The sequence below is a fragment of the Pteropus medius genome, unplaced genomic scaffold (assembly GCF_902729225.1).
Source record: "Pteropus medius unplaced genomic scaffold, Ma_sr-lr_union100, whole genome shotgun sequence".
Classification (NCBI taxonomy): Eukaryota; Metazoa; Chordata; class Mammalia; order Chiroptera; family Pteropodidae; genus Pteropus; species Pteropus medius.
The window spans coordinates 954582-981570 of record NW_024346062.1 but is presented as its reverse complement, the minus strand read 5'-3'; the positions used below and the strand labels follow the sequence as shown (position 1 = coordinate 981570).

At 31.3% G+C, this 26989-nt stretch overlaps 1 protein-coding gene across 2 annotated transcripts in view; it reads left to right on the top strand.

Moving 5' to 3' along the window:
• Window positions 1-26989, top strand: part of AP3B1 (adaptor related protein complex 3 subunit beta 1) — a 212354-nt gene that overhangs the window by 42569 nt on the left and 142796 nt on the right. For both annotated transcript variants that reach the window (XM_039874889.1, XM_039874890.1), the window contains exons 4-7: window positions 2659-2754; window positions 3371-3531; window positions 5572-5638; window positions 13395-13577. In XM_039874889.1, coding sequence (XP_039730823.1) covers window positions 2659-2754; window positions 3371-3531; window positions 5572-5638; window positions 13395-13577 — 507 coding nt within the window. The remainder of the gene's footprint in view (window positions 1-2658; window positions 2755-3370; window positions 3532-5571; window positions 5639-13394; window positions 13578-26989) is intronic.

Genomic DNA, 26989 nt, shown 5'->3' with positions numbered 1-26989 from the left:
TTAGGTGAGACTGCTATTGATTGATTGGCAGTCAGAGGTGTGTTTTTTTTGGATAGAGTTTGTTCCTGGTTGATTAACATTCACAGATTGCTTAACTTCCAAAAGTTTGTTCATTTAGCTGGGTTTTTAATGATCTATTAAACAGGTTTACAACAGTTTTGGTGGCTGTATGTTGCCAACGCTACAGAAAAAGCTGTCTTTGTAGGGATCTTAAAAATAATTTCAGCTTGAGATTTTTTATGAAGAAGAGATTTAAAATACTTTTATAATTAGAGAAAATATCATTTTGTGTTGGTGGATGTCTGGAAAGATAAGATTCATCCCTAAAGTGAAAATATCTTTATTGTTTTATCTGAACACAAAATTAATAAATATGCCAGCATCCAGAGATAATCATTGTTAACATTTGACTGTATAGATTTCTCAACTTTTATGTTCACCTGGTGTGGATCCTGGTTCTTCCTTTAATAGATGTGCTTTATTAGTCAAGTTGCTTAACTTCCCTGTGCTTCAGTTTCTTAATCTGTAAAATAGGCATAGTAAGACCTGTTCATTGAGTAGTGAATATAAAATGAATTAATCTAAGAAAACATTTGGAACAATGCCTGGCACATAGTTAGTGCCATATATGTATTTACTATTATTACCGTATTGTGTTCATTCTAAGACATTTGTTTTCTATTTTAAAGTATCTACAGTTGGGACTTACCTTAACAATTGACGGTGACTTATGCTTGGCAGGGATTTTTATTCCTTTCTTTGTGGTTCATGATATAATGGTGCATTTTAAAATTGATGGTCTATCTTAGATTGATAAAAATATGATATGTGTGTATCTATTTTTTATACACCTTTAAAAATTTTACAAGGACATATTTTTAATGTCAGATGTAGATTTATTTAATTCTATATGTAGTGGCTGGATAGTATAGTGTTATATGGATGTACTGTATTTTACTATTCACATATTAATAGACTTTTTATAATTTTATTTTTGTTTTTGTGTAAGATTTTGACGAATGGAACTTGGGGAACAATAGGTGATAACCTCAATGGAGATAGAAATAAAAAATGCAAGTTATATTTAGGAACTGTTTCTGTTTGACTAGAAGGGAAGTTTGAGACAGATTTTGGACTATATTGAGTACTGAGTTAAGGATTGTAGATTTTGTTTTTAAGATTTTATGGATTCATTTAGCAATAAAAAGTAATTGGAAATAAATTTTTGTTACTTTCACCCATGACCCTGTGATATAGTATGGAATAATGGATTGATAACAACTTAAAATGGTGTTTAGCATTTTTGTTAATAATGATGATGTAGAAAATACGTTCATTAAGTTTTCACTTGTGCTCATGAAATTACGAAGAATAGCAAAATAAATTGAATTACAAATTAAGGTCAAAAATTATCTTAGGATAATTTTGGGTTGAATTTAAGTTATTGAAAATTTTTATAGGTAAATGGAAGATCTTGCCCTTCTTCTAAAAGAAGATAAAAACCTCACTAGGACAGTACTCAAGTATGGGTTGATTTAGTCAATAGTGCATTTGGAAAATGTATATTGTTAAAATTAAGAATGAGTTGTATCAGTGGAAGCACCATATCTGGAACAAAGTCTTATCTAGTGTGTTCTGCTTAGACTTCATTTGTGGTTTAGAATGCCACACTGAAAGAATTAGAGACAAATTGGAGTGAGTTCAGAAGTGAGCAGAAGGTTGGTAAAGGAATGCAAAACTGTGCTCTGTCAGGAGAAATTGGAGTGTGAAGGAAAGAAGGCCATAACAGTTGTCTTGAAAGTACTATAGATTAATTAGTATGATATAAAATATGGGCCAGCGTAGCACTGTTTCTCCTTTGCAGCATCAATTCTAGCTATTTCCAGCTACTTCCTTTCATTTCTTATGCTCTTTGAACATTTCATAAACTTAGGTATGTACTATAGTGATATATAAGGAGATTAATCAGGCAGTTCTATCTGAGGATATTTGAGAAGGGAGATACAGGCTATGAGCAGTGACAGAAGGAAGCAATTTTCATTTAACTTTTCTGTTCATCATAATTTTGTTATAAACTTAGCGATTAAATTGTCTTTAAAAACAGTTTTCAGAACACACTCCCTGACTTTTGGAATTTTTATTACATTAAATTGGTATTATTGTCACATATTATTCTTACTGAGCAGATGATATCATGTAATGCATATTGGAATGTGAATATTACTATAGAATCAGATTTGAGGTTCCAGCACCTTTTGACAGATGAAGAAACATAAGCTCCTTCCTACACCACATAGTTAGCGGACAGAGCCCAAGTTCTTTCTATTATTTGTATCCCTCATTTTGAAAATGTTTTTGCAATTCACTTAATATTTTAATATTCTTTTATGAGTTTTGCTCAGGGACTTTTTATTCCCTTTAAGAGGAAGGACATCTCGATAGGATGTTACTATTATAGATTGAATTATTAAAATTCTTATTTTACAAGAGTTTTCTGTTGTCATTTTTTATTCTACAGTATATTATCTTTATTTTACAATCTAAGCTATGACCAGGTTCACTTATTTACTTCAAGAAAATTAAGAATAAATTTTGGTATAGAAAATACAGAATTTTGAATTACTCTGGCTAGGATTAAATGATTTTTTTTTTTAACAGATCAAGAAGTTGGTATATGTTTACCTCGTTCGATATGCCGAAGAACAGCAGGATCTGGCACTCTTATCCATAAGTACTTTTCAGCGAGCTCTGAAGGTAAATAATAGAGTGAACAGGCAAATAGCTACAGGGTTTCTGCACAGTTATAGGTGTGTCATTTAAAGAAGTGGAGCAATAATTCACTAAGTGGCACAGTAGTGTTTTTGGAAGAGTTGAAAGGCCTCTCACAGTGCCTATTCAATACCCTTAGAAAATAATTTATATAACCAACTGGACCTTGCCCTACGTTTCAGTTTCTGTATGTTTATATTCAGCATAATCATTCTCATGCATCTTCATCATTATACCAACTATTTGTTGAAAGTATGCAAAGAGGGGACATGATTCTTTTAAAGATAAAATTTGTGACCTGCAGCATTTTAATACAAAACTCAAAAAACCTAGCATGTTTAGTAATCAGTGATCAACTAGAATTGAAATCATTAGTTTTCTTGTTAAAACATTATTCTGAGAAGTAAATATTTAATTCTCTTTTTTTCCTTATCCATTTCCATATACTGGTTGTTTATTTTAAATTAAGTAGCTTTTTTTTTTTTTTTTTTTTTGCTATTGTTATATCGCACCCTAAAAGAACCTATTAACTGTGTCATAAAGATGTCTTTGAAATTTTGTAAATTTGAAAGTTTGATGAATATTTTTGCACTATTTTTAGGACCCAAATCAACTAATTCGTGCAAGTGCTTTGAGAGTTCTGTCAAGTATTAGAGTGCCAATTATTGTACCGATTATGATGCTTGCTATTAAGGAAGCTTCTGCTGATTTATCACCATATGTTAGGAAGAATGCAGCCCATGCAATTCAAAAATTATACAGGTAGGTGCTTTGTTAGTATCAAAGATCTCTAATGCTATATGTAATGTTATAGCCCATGGCTTATTTTATTAGCTCTTAGAACTAGTCTGTTCTAAGTTCACACAGTGACTGTGTTTTTCTCCCACATTCTTAAGACATCTTTAGTTTTGTTTCGGTTTTAGAGACCCTATGCAGGTTTTTACTTGTGAGCCTATTAGAGCCTGGGATAATTTATAAATTTTATAACTTAAAAATAATCAGAATTTTAATTCCCATTTATATAGTCTCTCATGTACACATACACATATATTATTAGAAAATTAAGATTTTTTGTTTGTTTATTGTAGGGTAGAGTTGTATGTATGTTATCGTTTGGACTTACTTTGTTTTCTATTTTTCCATGTCTGATTCTTTACAAGAGCTATTTTATTAAATAATTTTTAAATACTAATTTTTAAATATAGCACCATACCGTATTTGTATGATGTTTTTATTAAAATACAATGCCTTGATCTCTGTGGTAAACATATTGCCAAAAAAATTACCTGTGATAATTTAGTATTATTTTCTGTTACCATTTATTTTACAAACTTTTATCAAGATTATTTTATGTTACTGGTGTTATGTTTGTAAAATGTTTGAAAACAGTAGGGGATGTATTATCACATATTTGAGGAAAAAAATCAAATATGCCAAGTAATTAAAGGCAATCTATAATTGAATAAGATTTTAACATATGATTTATATGTATATACAGAGGCACACTAAAAATGCTTTTTAATAGTTAGGGCATTATGGGGTTTCATAATGTAAAGATGTAATGGAATGGCATAAGTTAGGAAAGACTGCTTAGAGAAGAGAGACTGGAACTGAAATTTGAAAGAATTGAAAGGTTGAATGTTCAGATAATTATAATGATTAATAATAAACATATAATGCTTGTACAAAGTAAAAACTCATTTTCTTAGATTAACTGTCAGATAACATGCTTCTCACTCATTGTCTTTTTTTTTTGTTATAAACTTGTAGAATAAGATCAGAGTTTACTGTGATGGTTTAAAAGTCTATCACTGGGCTCCATTTTATTTCTTCAGCTTCATCTTGTACTCTCCTTGCCTTGAATTTACAGTCTAGTAGTTCAGTACTGTTGGTTAATCCTCTTCATAAAATATTTTTATTTCATTACCATCTCTTGTTCCTCCTTTAGTCTCTACCTAGAAAATTTCCTCCTTTCTCCAGCCCTAAGGTCAAGTTGTTTAAGATTCCTCTAAGATGTCAATTCCTATAAGAAATCCTCCCTAACCTTCCTGCCTTCATTGTGCTCTTCCTCTTTATCTTCATAATCCCTTTTATTTATCTGTTATACGATGTGATTATGTTTGGGACTGTTTACTAAACTCTGTCTTATTTATCTTGGTATACCCATTGTTCAGCTTTTCAGTAACCCAACAATTGAATTCCATGTTGGGAAGAAATCATGTTGTCAATATCTCAATGCTTAAAGCTGCTATTAAGATGCATTTCTTAATTCTGTACCTATGTAAGCCTTTGCTTATGTTTCTTGGTTTTAGATGGCAGGTTTTATAATACATGTCTGCATCAGTGAACTAGGATGATACAAAATTCTTATTTGGAAATTCTGTATATTCATTTTTGACAATTATATATCCATAGTTTAAAAAAAATGATTATCCTGTTATTTTTATCTCCACAGTTAAAAAAAATTGTGGTTTATTTACTTGTAGTTAATTTCTTAAGGGTTTCTAACTTTTTTTTAGAAGTGAATTTGTTCTTTAAATACTTTCTTAATGATATTGGTATCTGGGTTTAATTAATATCAGCAACTTTAGAGAGAAAGGTTAGCCATTTGGGAGAAAAGCATTCCCTTTTACTTTAAATTTGTTTTCTCTTTGTTTTTATTTTTACAATGAAAATTTAAAAATTTTAAACTTAAAATTTAAAATTTATTTTAAAATTTCTCAATATTCTTGAAATCATTGGCCTCATTTAAAGTTAGAATTAAAGGGAAAAAATTTAATGTATGTTCTTTTTATGTCTTAGCCTTGATCCAGAGCAGAAGGAAATGTTAATTGAAGTCATTGAAAAACTTCTGAAGGATAAAAGCACAGTAAGTAATGCCTTTTTATGTTGAAGTAAATTGTATTTTAACCTTTTGGCCAGAATTGCCATCCTCCAGTAATTTGCCAAAATGACCAATACTAAGGGAAATAGGTGAGGCACCTGCTATATGTTCTCTAGGCCTTTTAAAAAATATAGAGTTGTTCCTTTGGCCACATACATGCAAATCTACCAGAAATTATTGTAGATATCAAGGAAATGAGTGCTATTCAAAAAGGAATGCCCCTCAAATGTTACAATAACAAAACTGGAAGAGACTACAGTGTTACCCAGCATGTGGTTGACATTGTTGTAAACAAACAAGTTAAGGGCAAGGTTCTTGCCAAGAGAATTAATGTGCATGTTGAGCACATTAAGGTACTCCAGGAGCCAGGATAGCTTCTTAGAAATGTGTGAGGGAAAATGATCAAAAAAAGAAGGAATCCAAAGAGAAAGGTACCTAGGTTCAACTGGAATGCCAGCCTGCTCCACCCTGAGAAGCACACCGTGAGAACCAGTGGAGAGGAGCATGAGCTGCTGGAACTCGTTCCCTGTGAATTCATGACATGATAGGGGTAAAGAAATAAAAGACCTCTCTAATTGAGGAGGTGTGCCCTCCCCCAAAGAATATTTAAAGGAAACTTAAACTGTGAAAAAGAATTGTGTTTTATTTACAGAGTATCATTTTACCACTGTATATTTGATATAATTTTTCTTATTGATTTTGAAATGGTATAAATATTATTGGAGTTCATTAAAATCCTTGAAGAATAAAAATGGCCATGTAAAGAGGATTGCATTTAGAATTTTAGTTTGTTACATGTTTCGTCATCAGAGTCTGAAGAAGAGCAAAAAGAAATCCTTTCTTTAATCTGTGGCTAAATCATTGACTGATTTTAGTGGCAAAATTTTTATTTCAAGCAATGCTTTTTTAGGATTTTTAAAGGCTAAATCACCTAGGAACAAATAATTGTTTTAACATGAAGTATTAAGAAGTGTTAAAGAGATACTGAAAAATTAGAGGGGTGCATTTTAATATTATAAATATGTTTTTTCAAAAAAACATTTTCGTATGTATAAGACTTTTATTGGCTGGTAAGAATGATCTTACTGGCTAATATCTTTTGGGAATGTAATATCTCCTCTCCTTCCCTTCCCCACTCCCATTCTATTTGTGTAGTGATAATGAGATCTAGGAATAGTGATGACCCATGGGGTCTGTGAGCAGACCTCTGGAGAATGGTGTAATGGTGTCTGTGATGGAGGATTCTGTACCCACCTGTATGGCTCAACTATTGAGGAAAAGATCTCAGCAGATTTTAGGATGATACCACCAAGGAGCATATATCCATTTATAGCAGCTATCTGATACAGTAGCCACTAGCCCCAAATAGCTATTGTTACATGGCTTACCCTATGATCTATTATGGAAAATATTCATTAAAGTTTACTATTATTGTAGAGCTGTCTCTTTTTCTTTTTAATTCTGCCAGTGTTTACTTAATATACTTAGGAGTTCTGATGTTTGGTGCATGTATGTTTATAATTGTTTTCTTTTTTTCATTATAAAATGCCCTTCTGCCTCTAGTAATGCTTTTTATTTTAAAGTCTATTTTGTCCAATATAAGTATAGTCAATCCAGCTTTTTTGGGTAGCTGTTTGCGTGATATATCTTTTTCTTTGTTTATACTCTCAACCCGTTGGTACTTTTTAAATCAAATATAGTTGGATCTTGTTTTTTAATCCAATTTGGCAAGATGTGCCTTTTGGTTAAACAGTTTAATCCATTTACATTTAATGTTATTATTGATAGAGTTGAATTTACAGCTTCCATTTTACTTGTTTTTCTGTTTCATAACTTTTTTGTTCCTTATTCTTTACCGCTTTCTTTTTACATTAAGTAACTATGTTCTGTTAAACATTTTAATTTTTTTAATGAATTTTTCACTATATATTTTTAATAATACTGGATTTTACATGAGGTTATACTTGAAGATTTCATTCCTAGGCCAATCAGCAAATTTCTTTTAGTCTGTCATGTAACAGAAAGCTTAATTGCATTCCTTCTGTAGTATTTGGTATAATGTAGCAAGTAAGCAAATATAGATTTGCTCAATAAATGAAGACAGAGACAAGAAATTTAATTCCTTTCTGTCTTCTGTATGGTATACTTGTTATCTGCTTCTATGACCCAGATACGAAATCAATATTATTGATATAGTGGTTAACTTGATTTTAGTAATAATAAAATAACATTTAGTTTTTTCTGTATACAAGACATTTGCTAAATACTGTGGAGAATACAGTAAGAGCTACAAGAGATATCTTTTATTTTAATGTAATTTACCATGATTTCTGCTACATTATACACTAAATTTGTTGCATGGCCTAGAAATGAAATCTCCATGTGTAATGTGTGCATGTCTTCCCAAATAAGGTACATCACAAGTGAAAATTATAGTCTTTGGAATTAGAGTTGGATTTGTGTCTGAACTTCTGCCGCTTGGTAGCTATGTATCAAGCCTTCATAAGTTTCAGTTTCCAAACTTGTAAGGCTTATAATTTCTAATGTATAAAGGTTTTGTTTGTATTGAATGAATTGTTGTACATAAAACCCTCAGCGCAGTGCCTGATACCATAAATAATGGCAAATGAGAAGACATACTCAAAAAGGAATGTAAAGGACAATTTCTTTATAAATTTGGAATGTCTGTTCTTGATTTCTGACCATTTATTTCTAAAACACAGTAGAAGAAATAGAGTACCTTTTCATAGAAGGTATTTCATATGCGTTGAATGATTGTGGAATTTATTACATTCTTGCAATTAGATGTTTACTACTATTTTTAATGTTTTGTCTCACAAATGGTTTGTGTCATGCCAATGTTCATAGATTGATCTTTTGGGGGCTTTGATGGTCTATCATTTATGAGGCACTCTTTTTTTCTAAAGTGTAGTATAGTATATATTTATGTTTTAAAAATTAAAAACATCTATATCTATTTTTCTATCTATATTACACAGCGATAGTTTATACTGAATACCTCTAATTCCATGTAACAGCACAGAGTTCCTTCTAGCTTCCTGCCTTTTCACCTTCTTCAACGTTAGGAAATCTGGCTCCCATTATCCACAGCATATTTACATATTTGCTCAGTTCCAAAATGCAGAGAAAGTATTGTTTCAGGACTGCTAGCATGAGATACAGATTCCTGAGTTAAATATTGGTTTAGAGTTGCTTTTTATATTTAGTCTAGCTTCTTCGATGCTATTATAAATTGAAATTTCTTTATCATTATATCATTGAACTCGTTATATTGGTATATAAGAAAGCTATTGATTTTCCTTACGGTAATTTTAAATACTATCTCTACTGAATTCATTCTTTGTTTGATTTAGTTTTGTCCTTCATTCTCCATAGTTTATTCTAGAAAATGAATTACATCATCTGCAAGTAGAAGTTGTTTTACTTTTCCAATTCTTATGACTAATTTTTCTTGTCTAATTGTATTGGCTCATACCTTTAGTAGAGTGTTTAATAGTAGTAGAGATGGTGGGCATCCTTGCCTTGTTTTAGTCTAAAGAAAATGCCTGTAATGTGTCTGCATTAAGTGACATGCCGACCCTGAGGATTTTCTCTTTATCTTTGAAATATAATAGTATTATATGGTGTCTCAAGGTTACTTAAAGTGAATCAGCTTTTTCCTGGTACCCATTGAGCCTTTTCAAAATGTAAATTCAGAACTTATATTATTTCTAGTAAAGTAGTGGGCTTGTTTTTTTTTAAAAAAAGATTATAGTTTTAAATATTAATTCTGTTCAGTTAACTTTTTCTTCAGGGATTTCAGTTTTATGTAAGTTGGATCTTTTTTTGCCTATTTTACGTTTCAACTGCTGTTTCTCTAAACCTTTTTACTTCTTTACATTATTTCTATTTCCTTGGTTCTTTTTCTACTTTTTCTTAATGCCCCTTATTAAAGTTTGATTCAACTATTTCCTTCTGAGGCACCTTACAATTTAATCATCATATCTGATGTTTTTTTCCCTCTGTTTCTTTCCTGCTTTCAATCAACTCCTGTTTCATTTCTTCCTGATGTCTTTTGTTCATTTCTGTTCTTCGTTTTTGAATTTCTGATTCACATTCATTTTTCTGATCTTCAAAGGCTTCTCTGAAGGTACTTAATTCATTTTGTAGTGTTGTTACAGTTTTCTTTTGCTTTAATATTGATTTTTTGTATGTGGGTAATTTTCATCAGGTGAATTAGTTTTCATTTTCTGTTTTCAATACTTGCAGATTACTTGCATCTTTATACTTCTTTCAATAGGGTTAGTGGTTTGAGTTTGAGGTTGCAAGATTCCTAGTATAAGAGCCCCCTCTCAGTTAGGGAACTGTTGTCTGAAGGTATCTAAAATTTTAAAGCTATAATAGATACCTCATAACTATTGTCAGTGAAATTAAAAGGGAATATTTTATCTATATTCTGTCATCTCTAATCACTTATTATGTTTTCTTTATATAACTTCTTCATTTTCTATTTCTAGATTTACCATTTTCATCCTGTCTAACATATCCTAAACACTTCTTTACCACAAACCTTTTCAAATGTTCAGTTATACATTCATTTTTTAAATTTGTAACTTTTTTTAAAAAATGTAGAAATCCATATTTGTTGAGCAATTTAAGCATAGCAGTGGATAATCTCTTATCTGGAACACCTCGGAAGCAGGGTGGTATTTATTTTCTTTTCCTATCAGGCTAATTTTAAAGAAATCCTTTTGATGGCATTTAACTTTCTAATTGAAAACAGAGTTCAGAGTTTGGTCAATGGCTACTGAAAAATGGAGTTGTTTATTTACATATTTTTGATGACAAAGTTTCCTTTCAATTTAGCCGTAGGATGATGTTTAATGAATATATTCATAGTTCATAACTAAACTGTGGGGTTAAGACACTATTTTATAAGTTATTGATTTAATGTTGGTGAAAGCCTCCCTGTTGTGAGCAAAAAAAAAAAGAAAACCCACATCTCTGAGTTTGTGCAGATGTTTTGTTGTGATAGATCTATTATCCAGCTATTAGAAGATAAATGACTTATCTTTCCCATTTTCCATGCCTCTAGAAAATTGAAATAAGAAGGGGAATATCATTTGGGCTGTATGATTAGGGCAGGTTGGATGGCTATTAATTTAAGAGAAGAAAATCTTGGCAGCATTGGCCAACTTATACCATATTATCAATCAAATCCTGATGCACTTCTTGTGATGACCCAGCACTCTCAGGTTTTTGCAACGTTAATTAGAATTCATGACAAAATAGATGCAAGGAAACGTTTTGTACCCTTCATAATTTTATAGAAAATTTATTGTTATTAAAGGAACCATTTGCTTAGTGTGATTTTTTTCATTACCAGCTTGTCAACTAGCATAGATAATCTGGAGAAAATATGAACTCCATAGATGGGGTGTCACTTTTGTTGATGGTTCATGTAGTTTACCTTGGAGCACAGCTAATGGCTGAAGTTCATAGCAACAGCACAGAAAAACGTGGCAACCAAGGGAAGATAAATGAACCATGTTTATTGCTTTAATATAAAAAATACATAAATGGAAAACTGCATTTGAATTTGATGAGCTCATTGCTAGTTTTGTTGGAGTGATTTATTTTTCCTCTTATATAAAAAGCTACTATTGACACAGTGAGATGGAAATTAACTGTTTGTTTTGGGGAAACTAATTTTTTGGTTTTAAAATCTGAGTAGATCATTTTATTTTAATTTTGGGAGTTTTATAGAATATTGAACATTAAATAGACCAAAATTATCAATTCTTCTGGCAGTGTTTAGCCTAGGGCCAGTTTGTTTAAACTGTACAATGAAATATCTAAAACATTTTTGTTTCGTGAATGTACTTTACATCCTTCCTAATTATTTTAGGTTTCCTTAAACTTTATTTGTACTTAAGTAATTATTTTCTTTCTTTTTTCATGTTCTTTGTTAGTACTTTAGAATTATATGGTATCTATAGCTCTTGATATAATAAATATAATACCATCTGGGAGCTGATTTTTCTTTTAATTGTTTGGTGTTTACAAAACACTGAAAATAAGAATCTGTAGGCTTAGGCAAAATAACTTGATTTTACATAGTAGTTCTTAAACTGTTGAATTACTATTACTGTAGAAATAGTAATTCTAAGTGGTACTTAGAACTTAAAAGGTGTCCTTGAACACCTTTTACTAATTGATAAATATATCTTATATTAACATGATTGACATATATAATATATACAGGTATAAATATATTTCACAAATACAGTTATTCTATAGTTTGATAGTTTGTTAAATAGTCATAAACTTAGTTGTTTTAAGAGATTTTAAATGATATTAATTCCATTCTTTTAGAAATGTGATTATCAAAGAATATAATTTTTGAAGCTTTATTTATGCAGAAGATATCAAAATATAAAGTTGAAAACATGAACTTAACTTCCTTTTCGTATCAATAGCAAATAGAAAATTATACATATAATACATTTTTATTTAGTTCACACAAATAATCAATTCTTTGCTTTTTCAATTGAGGTGCATACATGCTGGGACCAGCGGGCACCAGTACATGGGCAGGGCTGGAGTCAATAAATGCAGCTTCACGTTTATACTGATTGGTAATTCATAAAATCCCCACAGGACTGGAAACTTGTTTAGCATAATAGCAAGTCTATATTCTGAGCTGTTTTCTTTCAATTGTATTGTTGGTTGCATATTAATAAACTAAATGTCAGCCAAGTAGAGGGACAAATACTAAAAATATGAATATCATTGTATCTAATATTTTTCAAAAAGTACCATTTCAGTAAGTTATATTTCTATTTAATTGCTTATTTTAAGTCATTGGGGAAATTTTAGACACTAAAATGAAGATCCTTGTTCAGAAAGAATATGATATTAATTTATATTTTTCAAAACCGTATTATGCTGTTGGCTAACTCTACATTTATCAGTGGTACATATATAGAAGTATTTGTATATTGCATATTTTTGCTTAGCTTGTATCTTTATAGCAAAGAAGTCTTGATTTCGGCACTTTGCAAAAGCGTGACAATTCCAAAAACAGCATTTATAGTTCATTAATTGATCATAGAGCGAGCTGCCTTTTGTTATGTAAAATGTACTAAAATTTTAGCTTGTATATGTTTTTGGTAAATACATTATATTGGTAAAAATTAACAGGTAGATTAAAATGTGTGCAATTTTAAAGTATTTTTGTACCAAAAACATGAGTTCCTCACACACATTTTAAGATAAATTCATTGTGAAATTATTGTCATTCTCATTTTAAACTGGCATGATGTCCTTGTTATTGTCTTGATTCTTTTTCTGAGTATTATTATGTACTAAATGATGAATCTTTAGATTAGAATGTAGGTTAGCTTTAAAAATGAAAAATGTGCATGACGAATATATTTAATCTGTGTATGAACAATTTATTGAAATTTAACCTGAAATAGAAAATTACCAGAATTTCTAACATTAGTACTGCAGAAAAATATTAGCTTTGTAGACATGTTGCAGCTATTAAAAATATTATTTGAGGGGGTGACACTTTAAAATTTATTCGTTATTTAAACATGTATAATCATTTATTAATTAAGTGCCTGAATACGTTAAACATTGTCATAACACTCATTTCTCCTTTATAACACCTGAGTAGAATCTTTGATGGTAGGAAAACTTTTTTTTAATTAGTTACTATTTCTTTCTTTTCTAGCTGGTAGCTGGTAGTGTTGTGATGGCTTTTGAAGAAGTGTGCCCGGATAGAATAGATTTGATTCACAAGAATTACCGCAAGCTGTGTAATTTACTGGTTGATGTAGAAGAGTGGGGGCAGGTGGTCATAATCCACATGCTAACTCGGTATGCTCGTACACAGTTTGTCAGTCCTTGGAAAGAGGTAAGTGTTGGACAATCTTCCACTTATAAAATATACTAAGAAAATGGATGAGCTTTACAAAATATGTATAAAACTTTAAGAGTAGTAAAATCTAGATATCTGCATATTGAAGGAGGTCTCATTTTTCTTGTGTTCTTTTGGAAAGCTGCAGAGCAATATAAATGCAAGAATAGTTATTCATTGTTTTGGCACTGATTTGATATATACTTAATGGCATAGTGTATAAACTTAGTATGATACCTAGCAAGAGGCCCTTGTGAGGAGTCACTACATAGTGACATTGCCAAATCTTGGATTTTTTTTTCAATCTTTACATCTTTGATTCCCAACTGTTTGAAGGACTCACTTGTAAAAGTAGATGATTCTAACACATGTGAATTTATACCTAAGTGATTCTAACACATGTGAATTTATACCTAAGATAATTTCTTGCCTTTATAGATAAATATTATTGAACTTTTAAACTAGTTTTATATTTCTAAAATGTTTTTTCTCTTTCCACTTAAGCTTATAGAGTTTTAGTAAAATCAATATTTAAATATACTTTAAAGTGAAGTTATTTTGTGCAGATTAATCTAGAGGCTTACCTTATTCTTTTCACTATATCGACAATTAAAAATTTTTTATTACCTAGTTTGCAATATGTTATATAGTATGGTATATATTTAACGTTTAAGTGTAAGTCTTAAACTTGTTTAAAGACATCATTAAATGTTCCAAGAATGACACATTTATTCTAATCTTGTAATATTTCTATTTTGTCTTTTTAGAAAGCTGTATTGTAGATTTTAAAAATCAGCTGTATAGAAAATAAAGCACTAAAAATTCACCAATTATGTTATAGTGATTTGTACACAAACTGAATGAATAGGCCTTGAATGCGCATTACATCTCACTTTTGTTGATTAGAAATACATAGTATTTAAGTGATAGAAAAATGTACATAAAATGGAAAAATGGTCATAATACATGCATTAGATGATATGTCAAGCTTTCAGATACTTAAGGAGCTTAAATGTTTAAAGTGTTAATCAATGTTTTTTACAATGGCTTAGTATTGTTAGTATTAAAAACTATTTAAAAAGTTTAAAAATAAATCTTGATCCAGAAGGTGTTTTGTAATATTGACTTCATCTTAATTTTAATATAAAAAAAAAGTGTTTAGGTTCTTCTACTTAAAAATCTAACTATGTTTTAATTCATAAATAAAAGTTTTATGCCACATAGGCCTCTTAAATTGATGACAATTTTGTATCCATCTGTGCTTTTATTTTATAAAGTTAATTTCATTTATTATTGAGCACAGTAAACTTTTCATGGCACTTTTGCTCGATTAAGAAACATATCCCGGCTGCAAAAGTCTTGGCCCTTTCATGTAAATGGTAACTTTGAGAAGAGATTTTTGTTGCTAATAACTAGTTGTTTGATTTCAGCCAGTTCCTTTCCAGAATGCTATTCAGATATTTTTTTCCTGTTGTGTAAAGTTATAGGCAATTTTGCCTTACCTACCCACTGTCACTATTTAATAAAACTTTTCATTTTACTTTTCTATCACCATCAAATTGTTTTCAGTAGCTATAAGCAAGTGATCCTTTGCTTTGTCATTATGTAGAAATTAGAGTTAAAATATTTATTTTTTTTACCATGTCTTCTAAAAATATGTAGCAAACTTTAAAATCTCTGATTTTGCAGTTTGTTTATTTGTGTTTCTGTTCCTTCAATTTTATCTCTAATTTTAGATAAAATTCATTTTTAAAGCTGTTTGCAAAACAAAGAAGTTAGGTTCTACACTCTACCGTATATATTTATTCTTTTGACAGATAATTTGAAAAACTGGGAATCTGTGCATTCAATATTTTATTTATACATGTTGACTCTGTGAACGGTAATTGTTACAAACATGAAATGAAGTCTGGTCATTGTCCTGATACACTGGAATTGGGCTAAATAATTTCTTATCTTTGCCATTTATTAGTAGTCTGATCTAGGCATTATTTTGAATTATGTGGTTAATATACTAATTCAGTAGTTTTCAGGTGTGCACTTCCACCCTCAGGATGCTGTAGCACTGCCACTGGAACAACCAAGGGAGACGGTTGTGCTCTAGACTGTGCAGCCTGCTGGGCTCTTGTCACAGTTCCAAACAGGGCAGGCTTCACCTTTGCCTGCCTTTCATATGTGCAGCTTTGCATATGATTTCCTTTGAGAAAGAGTTCTTGGCTTAAAGAAAAGAAAAGAAAAGAAAAGAAAAAACCTACTAAAATAGAAGATATGTAAGGGTTACATTACCTATAATCATATGTATCTTTTTAAGCGATTCAAGGACATGGTGAAATAAATCTTCCTTTTCGTAACATTTTGGTAGACCCTTTCGAGGCAATTACTGGCAGCCATTTAATTTCAGTTGTTCTGGTGATTATAAACTTTTCTTTGGATAACACATTTTACTTTATTAATTTAAAATGATATCAGTTGAATCCAAAATAAGATCATAAGCTGTGTCTCTTTGTGTACATTGTGTTCAGTACCAGCCAGAAAGGTTTGAAAGGGTCATCCTTTTATCATAGTATTGGAAGTAAGAGACTGTCGAAGATGTTAGACTTTTAGTATAAATACATTGATAAAATTAAAGTTCAGATGGATTATGATCATTTAGATCATGTCCATGCTCACTCTTTCAGTTAACCAATCTCAGACTTTCTCTGTGTCTAGTTATAATGCTGTTTTACAGAGAAACTTTTGAGTGAGCAGCCCAGCCACTTGCAGTCTTGGAGACTTTTTGGTCTAGACTAAGTTGCATTCAATATTTTAGGACTACACATGGTAATTTTAACTTTAGAAGTTGGCAAACTGAATTGTAAAGCAATGTTTGACCATATCTGGAAGAAACTAAAAAGTTTTTGGCATTTATATCTGCTTCCATTTTTCACTTCTCATGTATTAAAAAGCATATACCATGTAGTAAAGAACTGTTTAAAGAGTATTACAAAATAGCAAAATAAAGTGGAACAGTACTCTACTAGAGTGAGTGCTGAGTTGTTACCATAATCTTTTTTTACCCCTTTTCCATCAACACTTGAATGTATTTTTTAAATGGAATCAGCAGAGTAGAAAGGTGTTCACTCTAGTATCTCCATCCCCTTTTACGTAACAGGCAGAAGTCTCTTGTATAAATGCTACGTGAACACTTTATGATATGTAAAGGGCTGTTTATCTTATAGTGAAAGAACTTGCAAGTGAGAAAAGTGTCACTAAAATAGTATATTGACTTAAAAATTATATAAAATTTTAAAATGCCCCCCACATACCAAATTCATTAAAATCAAGGTTTCTTTCTCACCTACCAAGAGAAAATGTGAAAAATAAAACTGTTGATAGTTTATATTTAGCAACTTAGTATTTTGCTGTACTTTCTTATGTAGTAATTTATTTCAGATAGGACAGTGGGAATTATTATGTTCGCATTATAGATGAAGAAACTGAGGCATATAGGTTTTAATGTCTCACCTAAGATAATGTTGCTTTTAAAACATGGAGCCAGAAATATAAACAGTAATCTGATGCCTAAGTCACCATTCTTTCCTTTATATTCTATTACCTCATGACTTTTAAATTAAAATATCTTTTTGCTTACTTTAATAAGTTTCTGTGTGTTTGCTTATTCTGTTTCTGTCAAAGCTAATTTGAAGCCCCCCTCAATCCATAGTGCTCAGACATTGCAATTAATTAACAGCTATAATTAAATTTGCTCTTCACAAAGAAAGATCATGTTTCTCATTGAATTCTTTAAAACATTCGTTTATGTTTATAGGCTTGAAGGGTAGCAAAATTGTTTTGTGAGGAATTGAAAATTAGTAGAAATACTTTTTGAGATGAGCTGATGTACATACTTTTGTCAATAAGTTCTCAAATGAACACATCATATACAAACAAGCTTCTTTAGGAACAGAAGAGATTTTTAATTTAGTTTATTTACATCATTATAGATCAGTATTTAGGCTGTTTATATGTAAATGTATGATTTGAGGAACAATTAAATGTTGACAAAGTAGATTGCAGTCATATCAATTGCAGTGCATTTTCCATAATTTTTCTAACTGACATCTTTGATAATAAATAGTGGATGCCAAGTCAAAGCCGATTATACAGTGCACTAGGAATTCATGGGGCTGTCAGGGAGAAGACCGATTGACTTTAAATTTACATATTAATGAGAAGATTTGTTAAGAGGGTACTTGACTATAGAAAATAACAGCATATTTATAGGGCACGACATTTTATAAATAAAGCTGATGCAGGAAAATGGAAATTAAACCTTTTAGGTTAATAAATTCAAGAGACTGCTAAAATGCATATTTGCATTTTTATTTTCTTAAATTTACCTTACTCTTTGCAGTCTGTGTGGGTTTTTTTTTTATTCTAGGTCAAGTTTGTATAATTTTCAAGGATATAAAATTACTTAAATATTTTCTTTGTGTCATTCAAGCCTATTATGGGAGAATACTTGAAGCGTAAATGTAAATCTCTAAGACTAAAGTTGCTTTTGTAGAAGTAATGGATTTTGAAAAAATGTTATCAAATGCCAACTAAAGTTTTAAGAGTGATTTAAAAAAACTCATTAGTGGCATTAATTAAAAACAAATAAAAATTTGGCACTGGGGCCTAACAGGAATGCTTTTAATTTTATTAATTTAGCTCTTTAAAGTTGAATTTTTCAAGGAGATGACAGTTTTGCAAGAATTATTAAAATATTATATTTTATTCTGGAACTTAGTACTCTACCAAAAAGAAAAAAAGAAAAACTACAGATTGACTGTTACCTTTTGCATATGAATCCAGGTGATGTAATTCTGGTGGCAGTATGTATGCCATTTTGATGTTTAGAGTGATAAATTTACTTTTATCTCTCCTAGTATATCTGTACTTCAGTTATAAAACCTTATATGGGTGTAAGGGAGTTCCAAGTTTAGAATTTTGTTTAAAATATTTTAAAGATAAATTCCTTAAGTTTTTCAGAGGTAGCTATAAATACAAACTCATCAAAACACAAAATTCATGTATTATACATAGTTCTTGATTAGTAGTTTTCTAAAAATACAAAGCTACTTTGGGTAAGGGTTCACAACTCCACATTTAGGTACTGTCTTAGAGGACTTAAGTGTTAGAAATTTTTTTTTATTGAGTTTTAATTTTCTTTACAGCTTAATTTTCTTTGTAAGGTAAATTTTGTATTGTGTCTTACTAATGGACTGTTTTTGAATCCTCTTATTCTGTAGAGGAGTTGTAGAATCCATGCTTTACAATAAAAAAAGTTTTTAGTGTGCTGTTTTGGGCAACTATTGATGAAGGGTTAAATATGCAGTTTAATGGGAAACTGTGGGCCATGTACTGATATTGAAATGAAGTCTCCCCTTTATCCATTGGTTATGAAGAATTCATCTTAAAGCCTCCTTACACTTTTTGATGTTTGTAATTTATTTTTTATTGGAATTTTTTTAACTCATAAAGTTTCTTTAAAAAATTTTTTAAATTTTATCCAAGTAACATGTACGTAGTTTAAAAAAAGAAGTTAAATAGTACTGCAAGGCTGTATATAAGAAACATTTTTCTGTCCCACCCTTCCCCGTACCTGAAATAGCTACTTCAGAATCTTTTAGGCTTTTGTGTTTATATGTGTATTTAACTTTCTCCATTTCTAAGTAATAGAATAACAGCAATAATATTGCTATTTCTTGATTTATCAACTTTAGATGTTATATATTGACTTCCTATTATAGAAATGGAGAATTTGGCATTCTTGTAATATATTACCTTATTCTTCAGCTTTCCCAGTTCCATCCTTGCAATATAATTGTTATGATTTTCAACCAGTGTGTTGTTCATTTAATTTTAACTTTATGAATATTATTTATGCTGTATCATAACAGTTTCATCTTTTTTCTTGTAGAACTTTCAGTTCTGCCTGGTATAAAAAAATTGCCTTACTTTTAATTTGTTTAGTTTAATTATCATGTCACAACTACAGAGCATTCCAATCACTATATTAAAATTTTTATCACTATATCTATCACTATATTAAAATTTTTCCAAATACTATTTTATGTGCAGTGTTCAAATACTTCTTTCTAATTGATGACCTAATATCAATTCTTCAACTACCCCTTCTCTTTAAAATAACAGAATCTTGATTTTGTTCAGAGTAGTGATATATCTAGTTAAAAATAATCAACTTCCCCAGATTCCCTTGGAGTTAGAAATGGCTATATGACCCAGTTGTGGAAATTGAGATATTTGTGGAAATATTCTGGTTGGGATTCTGGGAAAACTATTGTTTTTCTGACAGTCTTATTTGTTATACATTACTTTGCCTTTTCTCATTATTCCTTCCTGGAATGTATATGTGATGATTAGAGCTACGAATCCATTTTGCAAGCATGAGGATAAAACCAAAGTCCGGAAATGAAAGGAACTGAAAAAAGCAAAAATGTACTCCTTGTGGAGCTACCTAACTTGATATTTTTGTTATTTATAGCTGACCATAGCCCTAACTAGTATAGTTGTCAGATATGTCAATCTTCCAGCAGCTTCCTATTCTTTCAAGAGATAGACTCCTGGAGGATGTACTCTCCTGTGCTAATCTGATTGACTGCTAGGCTTGCTACACTGCTTTTGTTCTGGAACTTAATTTCTTATCTCTTCTGTGTTAAATCTTCTCTATTTTAGGCCTTTCTTTCCATAGTGTCTTCATCTGGTTTAGTCTTCCTGATTTTGATGCAGTACATCCTCCAATATCTTCTTAAGAATTGGTAGCTGAGAGAGATTTTCAATGTCACTCTCATACTTCATTGGCATTTTTCCTGGCTTCTTAGATCAGTATTCTCTTGGGTATTATGTGTTTGAAATGTCTTGTAACTTTTAATATCTTGCTTGGATATAGTACTGTTGGGTTATACTTTTTTTTACTTCTTCTGAGAGCTCTGTAGCTATCTCCTTGGCAGGGAACTTAATTTTTTGTTTGTATTCTCAAATCTGTTTTTTATTTTTTAATCTTTGAAAATTAATAAGGCTGCATCTTAGTGTGGATCATTCTGTATGCTCTGCATATTCACTATTTTAGGGAATTTTTTTTGAAACTTTTTCTTTGATGTTCGTTTTTTTTTTTTCCCCAGTTATATACTTCAGGAATATCAGTTATTCTATTTTATAATGTCCATTTATTCTGTCACCTTTTAAAAACTTGCTTTAATGTTTATCTTTTTATGTACATGTATATTATCTTGTCTTTTTTGTCTAATTTGATTTTAAATGATCTAATATTTTTTTACTGTTTTTATATAATTTGCTAATGATAGTGCTTTAGCCTTTAGTTTATTTGCTCAGGTTTATATTTCCTTTATTCTATAGTTTTATCATCTCATCTTTGAATTTACATTTTTTTGAGTTCATGTTACTAGTAACATCTTGGAGAATTTACTTTTCCTATATAAGGGATTATTTTTCCAGAATGATTTTTTTTTTTCTCTTGCCTTTTTTTCCTTTTGTGCTATGAATATGTTATATAGTTCTTATGCCCTTTCACATTGCAAATACTTGGGAAGCTCTGATACAGACATTCTATTTGCTCTGATATAGTGTGGCTTCTTAATTCCATCCCAGTGCACCTAAAGACAGTTTATTTTTTCCTCTTAGTTTCTATTTGAGATGTGGGTATTTTATGCCTTTTTCTTTGTGTTTCTGTAACCTTAGGACATTTGGGGAGAGGAGTAATTTGTGGGATAGTAAATTCAGCCTCAGCAGAGATTGAGTTCTTTTTTAGCACACTTGAGCACTTTTTCTGGAATTTTCTTAAATATCCTACACTACTATTCATGCTGCCTAGTGTATTCCTATGGAAAAATATTCTTGACCTTTAAATTGTTCTTCTTTATATATTGTTTAATTCATGAACTATGCTGTTCAGTACGGTAGCTGCTAGCTATATATGGCTATTTAAATTCAGTTTAACTAAAATTGGAAATCAGTTTCTTTGGTCACACTAGCCACATTTCAAGTGCTCAGTAGTCACATGTTGCTAGTGCCTACTGTATTGGGTAGGACTGATATAAAACGCTCCCTTTATCACAGAAGTTTCTGTCGGACAGTGTTGCCCCAGAGTCTTCACTTCTTTCACAGAGAATCAGCTTTGTTGTTTGCTTTCCCACCCGCTTCTCCTCACTGCCTATTTCCACTTTAACCCTCACCACCCCAGCCTACTCCCATAGTGAAAAGATAAAGGTGACCTCTTAATTTTTTTCCTATCTAGATTTTGGGAAGAGAAGGTTATTAATGAACATTCTCAAAAAGTGAAAAATGCTTTTCTGGAATCTTGTGTTGCTTAAAAAAAAACTTGAAAAGTTCATGCCATTAGATTGTGACCCTCTTCTGTTTCCTTACCGTTGATTTACTTTTGTTAGTTTTAATTTTTGTCACATTTTTTATTCAGAAAAGAGATTGTATTCTCAATCTTTATTTCAGCATCTTTACCTAAAAGCTCCAAAATATTCATGATATTAAAAAGTGTTTGATGACTTTCAACCTGTACTAAATGTATTTCATTAGGAGAGAGTTAAGAGCTTAAGAAGTTACAAAGTGTGATCCACTTTGCCCTTCTCTGCCCTTCTCTGATGTCTGTCCTCAAAGTTTCCTTTTTCCTGCTTTGCTTTTTTTTCCCTCTACATTGCCTCATGGATATTTTCTCTTGACCATTTGCTTCCTTATATTTTCTCTGTTAGTCTTATTACTCTAACATAAAAGAGTAGATATGGTTAATATTGAATTTTAGATTTCTGACAAGTCAGTTACTTACATTTTTAATTTTGTGATTTTGCTGTTTAGTAGTTTTTTATATTCATCTCAGAAAAGATTATGATCCTGTGTAATCTGATAATGTGGTATTTTGAATATTCAATTTTATTCAGTTCTGCTATCCATTTAGCTGTATCTATACAGACTTAAAATTTCTGATACATATGTTAAAATCACCACAGTCCTCCTGGAAATTGCAAGACTTCTCTATAGGAGTCCAGCATTCCAAAGTAGCTACATGAGACAAATTCTGCCAGTGCATTGTTATCTAGGTAGGTTAGAGAATGTGACAGACACTGTTAATTGTCTCCACCAGCCAGCCCCCATTGAAAAAAGGTGTTCTTCCTTGCATATAAATTTTCTATGGGAATCGAGCAGTCAGGTGCTTTCGAAGAGCCATGGTGTACACCCCAGCCCATACTACTCCAGTTAATGTTAATTACACTCCCCCTGCAGGTGATGGGTTTAGGAATGGCATATAATGCAGTTCTGGCTAATACAAAGTAATGAGAAATGTGGGGAAAGTGGGATGCAGAGGGGTGTATGAGAAAGGTTTACTTTCGCATAAAAAGCATGAAGACATTTGACCTGTAACTGAGGTGTACTTCATGGACTTAACAATTTCAGCTTCCACTGATGTAATACCTTGATTTGGATTAATCTCTGGAAAATTATTTTAAAAACCAGCAATCTTAAGACATTATAGGGCAATCAAATGTAGGCAAAAACTTAGGAAGACTCTACATATGAAAGACAGAAATTTTAACGTGTGAGATGTGTGAATTTTCAGGTTTTTGCCTGAGGACACTCCCCAATCCCATATAATAATGGGAAAAAGTCACAGCCTTATTTACTGGAGTGCCAGAGAATAGACTTCAAGGCTAGTAGAGTACCTAGAAAGTTTAAGGGAAATTCTAGAAGTGTGCAGCAATCTCGGAAGGGTGAACCCCCTGGACATGCATGTAAACACATCACATCCTTGGCTGACAAATAAACTATACATGTGTGAGGAACACTGCAGTGAGTCTACCAAAAAAAAGCAATGAATGGACGATAAAAGGACTAAATGGAGATTTCACCTGCTGGCCACATTAGGATAGACAGAGTTTGGAGTTTGAAACCATTGAAAGGCTTGCTATAACAAATATCAATACACTTCAGAGGAATGCAATGTAAGGAAATCCAAATTTTATAACGTGTGGCTGATAATATCCAGAATACAATTTTTAAATATCAGTGGGCATGAGAAAGGAAGCAATAACTGATGATCAAGAGAAAACACAGGCAGTAGAAAGGAACCTCAGTATAATTAAGAAGAAGTAATTACCAGACAAATAAAAAAGCTGTCATGTATATAGCTAAAATATTAAAAGCAACATAGTTGTATTGAATGAATAGATGAAGAATCTTAATAGAAAAAAAAAAAACCACTATAAGAACCAATTGGAAATTCTAGGGCTGAAAAATACACTAGCTGGGCTTAATAGCCAAGAAGAGGCTGCAAAAGAGTCAAGTAGCCTGAAGGAAGATCAATAGAAATTCTTAAGTCTGAAGAACAAAGAAACAAGTGAAGAAAGTGAATGGCCTCAGAGCCCTGTGAAATGATATCAAACAAAATGAAATACTTATAACCGAAGTCACAAAATAAGAGGAAAGAGTAAATGGAGCAGAAATAACACCTGAAGAAATAAAGGTTGAAAAACTTTCAAATTTAGTTTAAGGGGGTAAAAAGACGCACAAAAAAAAATAAGCATACAGATCTAGGAACTCATCAAACTCCCAAGCAAAACAAGTATAAAGTCACCTATGTTTATAAGAGTCAAACTTCTGAAATTAAAAGAAAAAAAAAAATCTAAAAGACAGATATAAACAGTGCATTATATACAGAACTATGATATATGACTCATGATCAGAATCAGTGGAGTCTAGAAAACGATGGAATATCATCTTTAAATTGTTGAAAGAAAAAAACTATCAACAAAGAATTCTGTATTGAACAAAACCAATCTTTGTAAATAAAGGTGGAATGAAAACATTTTCAGATAAACAAAATTGAAAATTTTACACATAGAACTGTATTACAAAAAATACAAGAAATTTTTTAGGTTGAAGAGAAATTATAATAGTGATTCATAACTATAGAAAGTAATAAAGAGTGACCAAAATGGTATATATGTGGGTAAATATTATAAATTACATATTTTCTTTTTTCTCTTAATTTCTTTAACATATAATTTCTGTAATGTATGTCTGTCCGTCTGTCTACTCACTCACCTATCTGTCCGTCCATCCGTCCGTCCGTCCGTCCATCCATCCATCCATCCATCCATCCTTCCATCCTTCCATCCATCCATCCATCTATCTTTATCTCTTTCTCTGGCAGTCACATATTTCACTTGCTTATGCTTGAACTCTGTACTTTCTGTACACCCATGGAGCTGTAACCTCTGCCTCCAGTCCCACAAATCTTTGTGGATATAATGTTTTCGTTTTTCTAGAAGTAGAATTGCGAGTTGAATAGTAAATATATGCCTTCTGCTTCTCATCTCCAGTTCCTGCTCTCTAAACACAGTTCTCTTTTAGCTTTATCTTCTACTAGTTATCCTCATATTTTTAAAACAACTTGTTTAATTTATTCTAGTGACTTCAAGGCTGTCATTTAATTCAGATATGTGAGTATTTTGGAATTAATGGAGAAAAAAGAGTCTCAGAAAATTTTATATATTATAGAAAGGGTTTTTCATAATCTAGGTTTTTTTGCTTTAGATATTTTTAATTTTGTGTTTCTTTGAGCCCTAGTTTCCTACCCTCACTTTATCTAGAGTACAGATTTTTTTTTTCTGTTTAAGTATTAGAGTTCCTGGAATATTTTTTTAAAAACTTTATTAATTTCACTTCTCCTTCATGAATGTCTACAAATATTTCAAAATCTACGTTCTAACCCTATAACTGTTTTTAATGTCCTAAAGGAGAATTAAATTTATCGATTTCAATTCAATAGATATTTTCCTTCTCTTATATTTTCCATTTATTTCAAGGGTTAAGGCAGGGAGGGAATGAATACCAATGAATATATGAGAAATCACGATTAGTTCTACTTAGGTTGGTTTTAATTTTATTTCATAGTTTATGATTGAATGAGAACCACTCTAAAATACGTTCTGCTTAACAAAAAAAAGATTTATTTCCCATCATTAGAGCAACATTAGTTAGTTTTCAAATAATTGGGACCCTTCTTTCTCATGTCATGGAACCTTAGACTTAAGTTCAACATGTGTCATGAATATATTTTATATCATAGAAATTTGAAAAAACACCTTATGTGTATCTCCCATATTTCTCAGTAACAGAAGTTTGGAAACTGCTGCATTCAGAAAACTTGTTTCTTATATTCTGGAGCTGAACATGTAGTCATAAGAAATGAGAAGTGTTGTGGGCAATTGAACACTGAATTTTCATAGTGGTGCAACACAAAGTTCCTGGGCACAGGTGTTTCTGTAATTGTGATGTATTGGGGGAGATTCAGTGTTCAATGGTCCTCAAACCCACACTTCCACCTGTGTGGTATAGTGGTCACTGGGCTGTGGTATAAAACACGTAAAGTGAGGAGCATATCAGTTACCTCACAGAGGAAAAAAATGTTTCAAGCCGGTATGCATATCCTAGGTGGTTTTATACAAACCTGATTTGGGGGGAAAGAGACTTTTTTTTTTTTTCTCCTTTGAGAAATAAATTAAAATTTTATTATAGATGACCCCTTTTTTTTTTTTTTTTGTAGTGAAAAAAAATTAGGTATACTATCCACCCTGAATAGCTAATTTAACTGATTATGGTGTGGCTAATCTAACCTACCCAGTCTGATCTTGTCAGGGATATCTACCCCAGTGTCAGTGTACCATTAATATACTGCTGTATTATCTAAGGAGTGAAGGTTTGTGTCTCCGAAAATTCTTATGTTGGAGCCCCAGCACCCAATGTGATGGTATTTGAAGGTGGGGACTTTGGGAAGTAATTAGATTCAAATGAAGTCATGAAGGTGGGGTCCTCATCACGGGAATAGTGCCCTAACAAGAGGAGACACTGGAGAATTTGCTTCCTTTCTCTGCCACGTGAGAACATAGTGAGAAGGCAGCTATTTTCAAGCCAGGAGTAAGTGGGTTCTCATCAGGAACTGAATCTTCTGACAACTTAATCTTGGACTTCCCAGTCTCTAAAATTGTGAGAAATGAATGTCTGTTGTTTAAGCCACCCAGTCTGTAGTGTTTAGAGATAGTTGCCAAGCTGACTAATACAGTATCACAAATGGCAACAGAATGTCGTGATATATTCCCTTGTATAGCTTTAAGCATCATCTAATAGTATGAATCCACAGCAGACTGCAGAGATTTTGTCCTGGTACAAATCTTAAGACGGTGGTAGGCTGTCATAGAATTCACAAGGCAAGTGGATATATTCTGTGTCTTTTTCTTGGCTACTATAAAAGCTCAGGTAATAAAAGGGAGCGATGACATGATAAAAAATAATGATTCTTGAGGTAAAATCCTGGCCCCACCACGTTTACTCTCTGA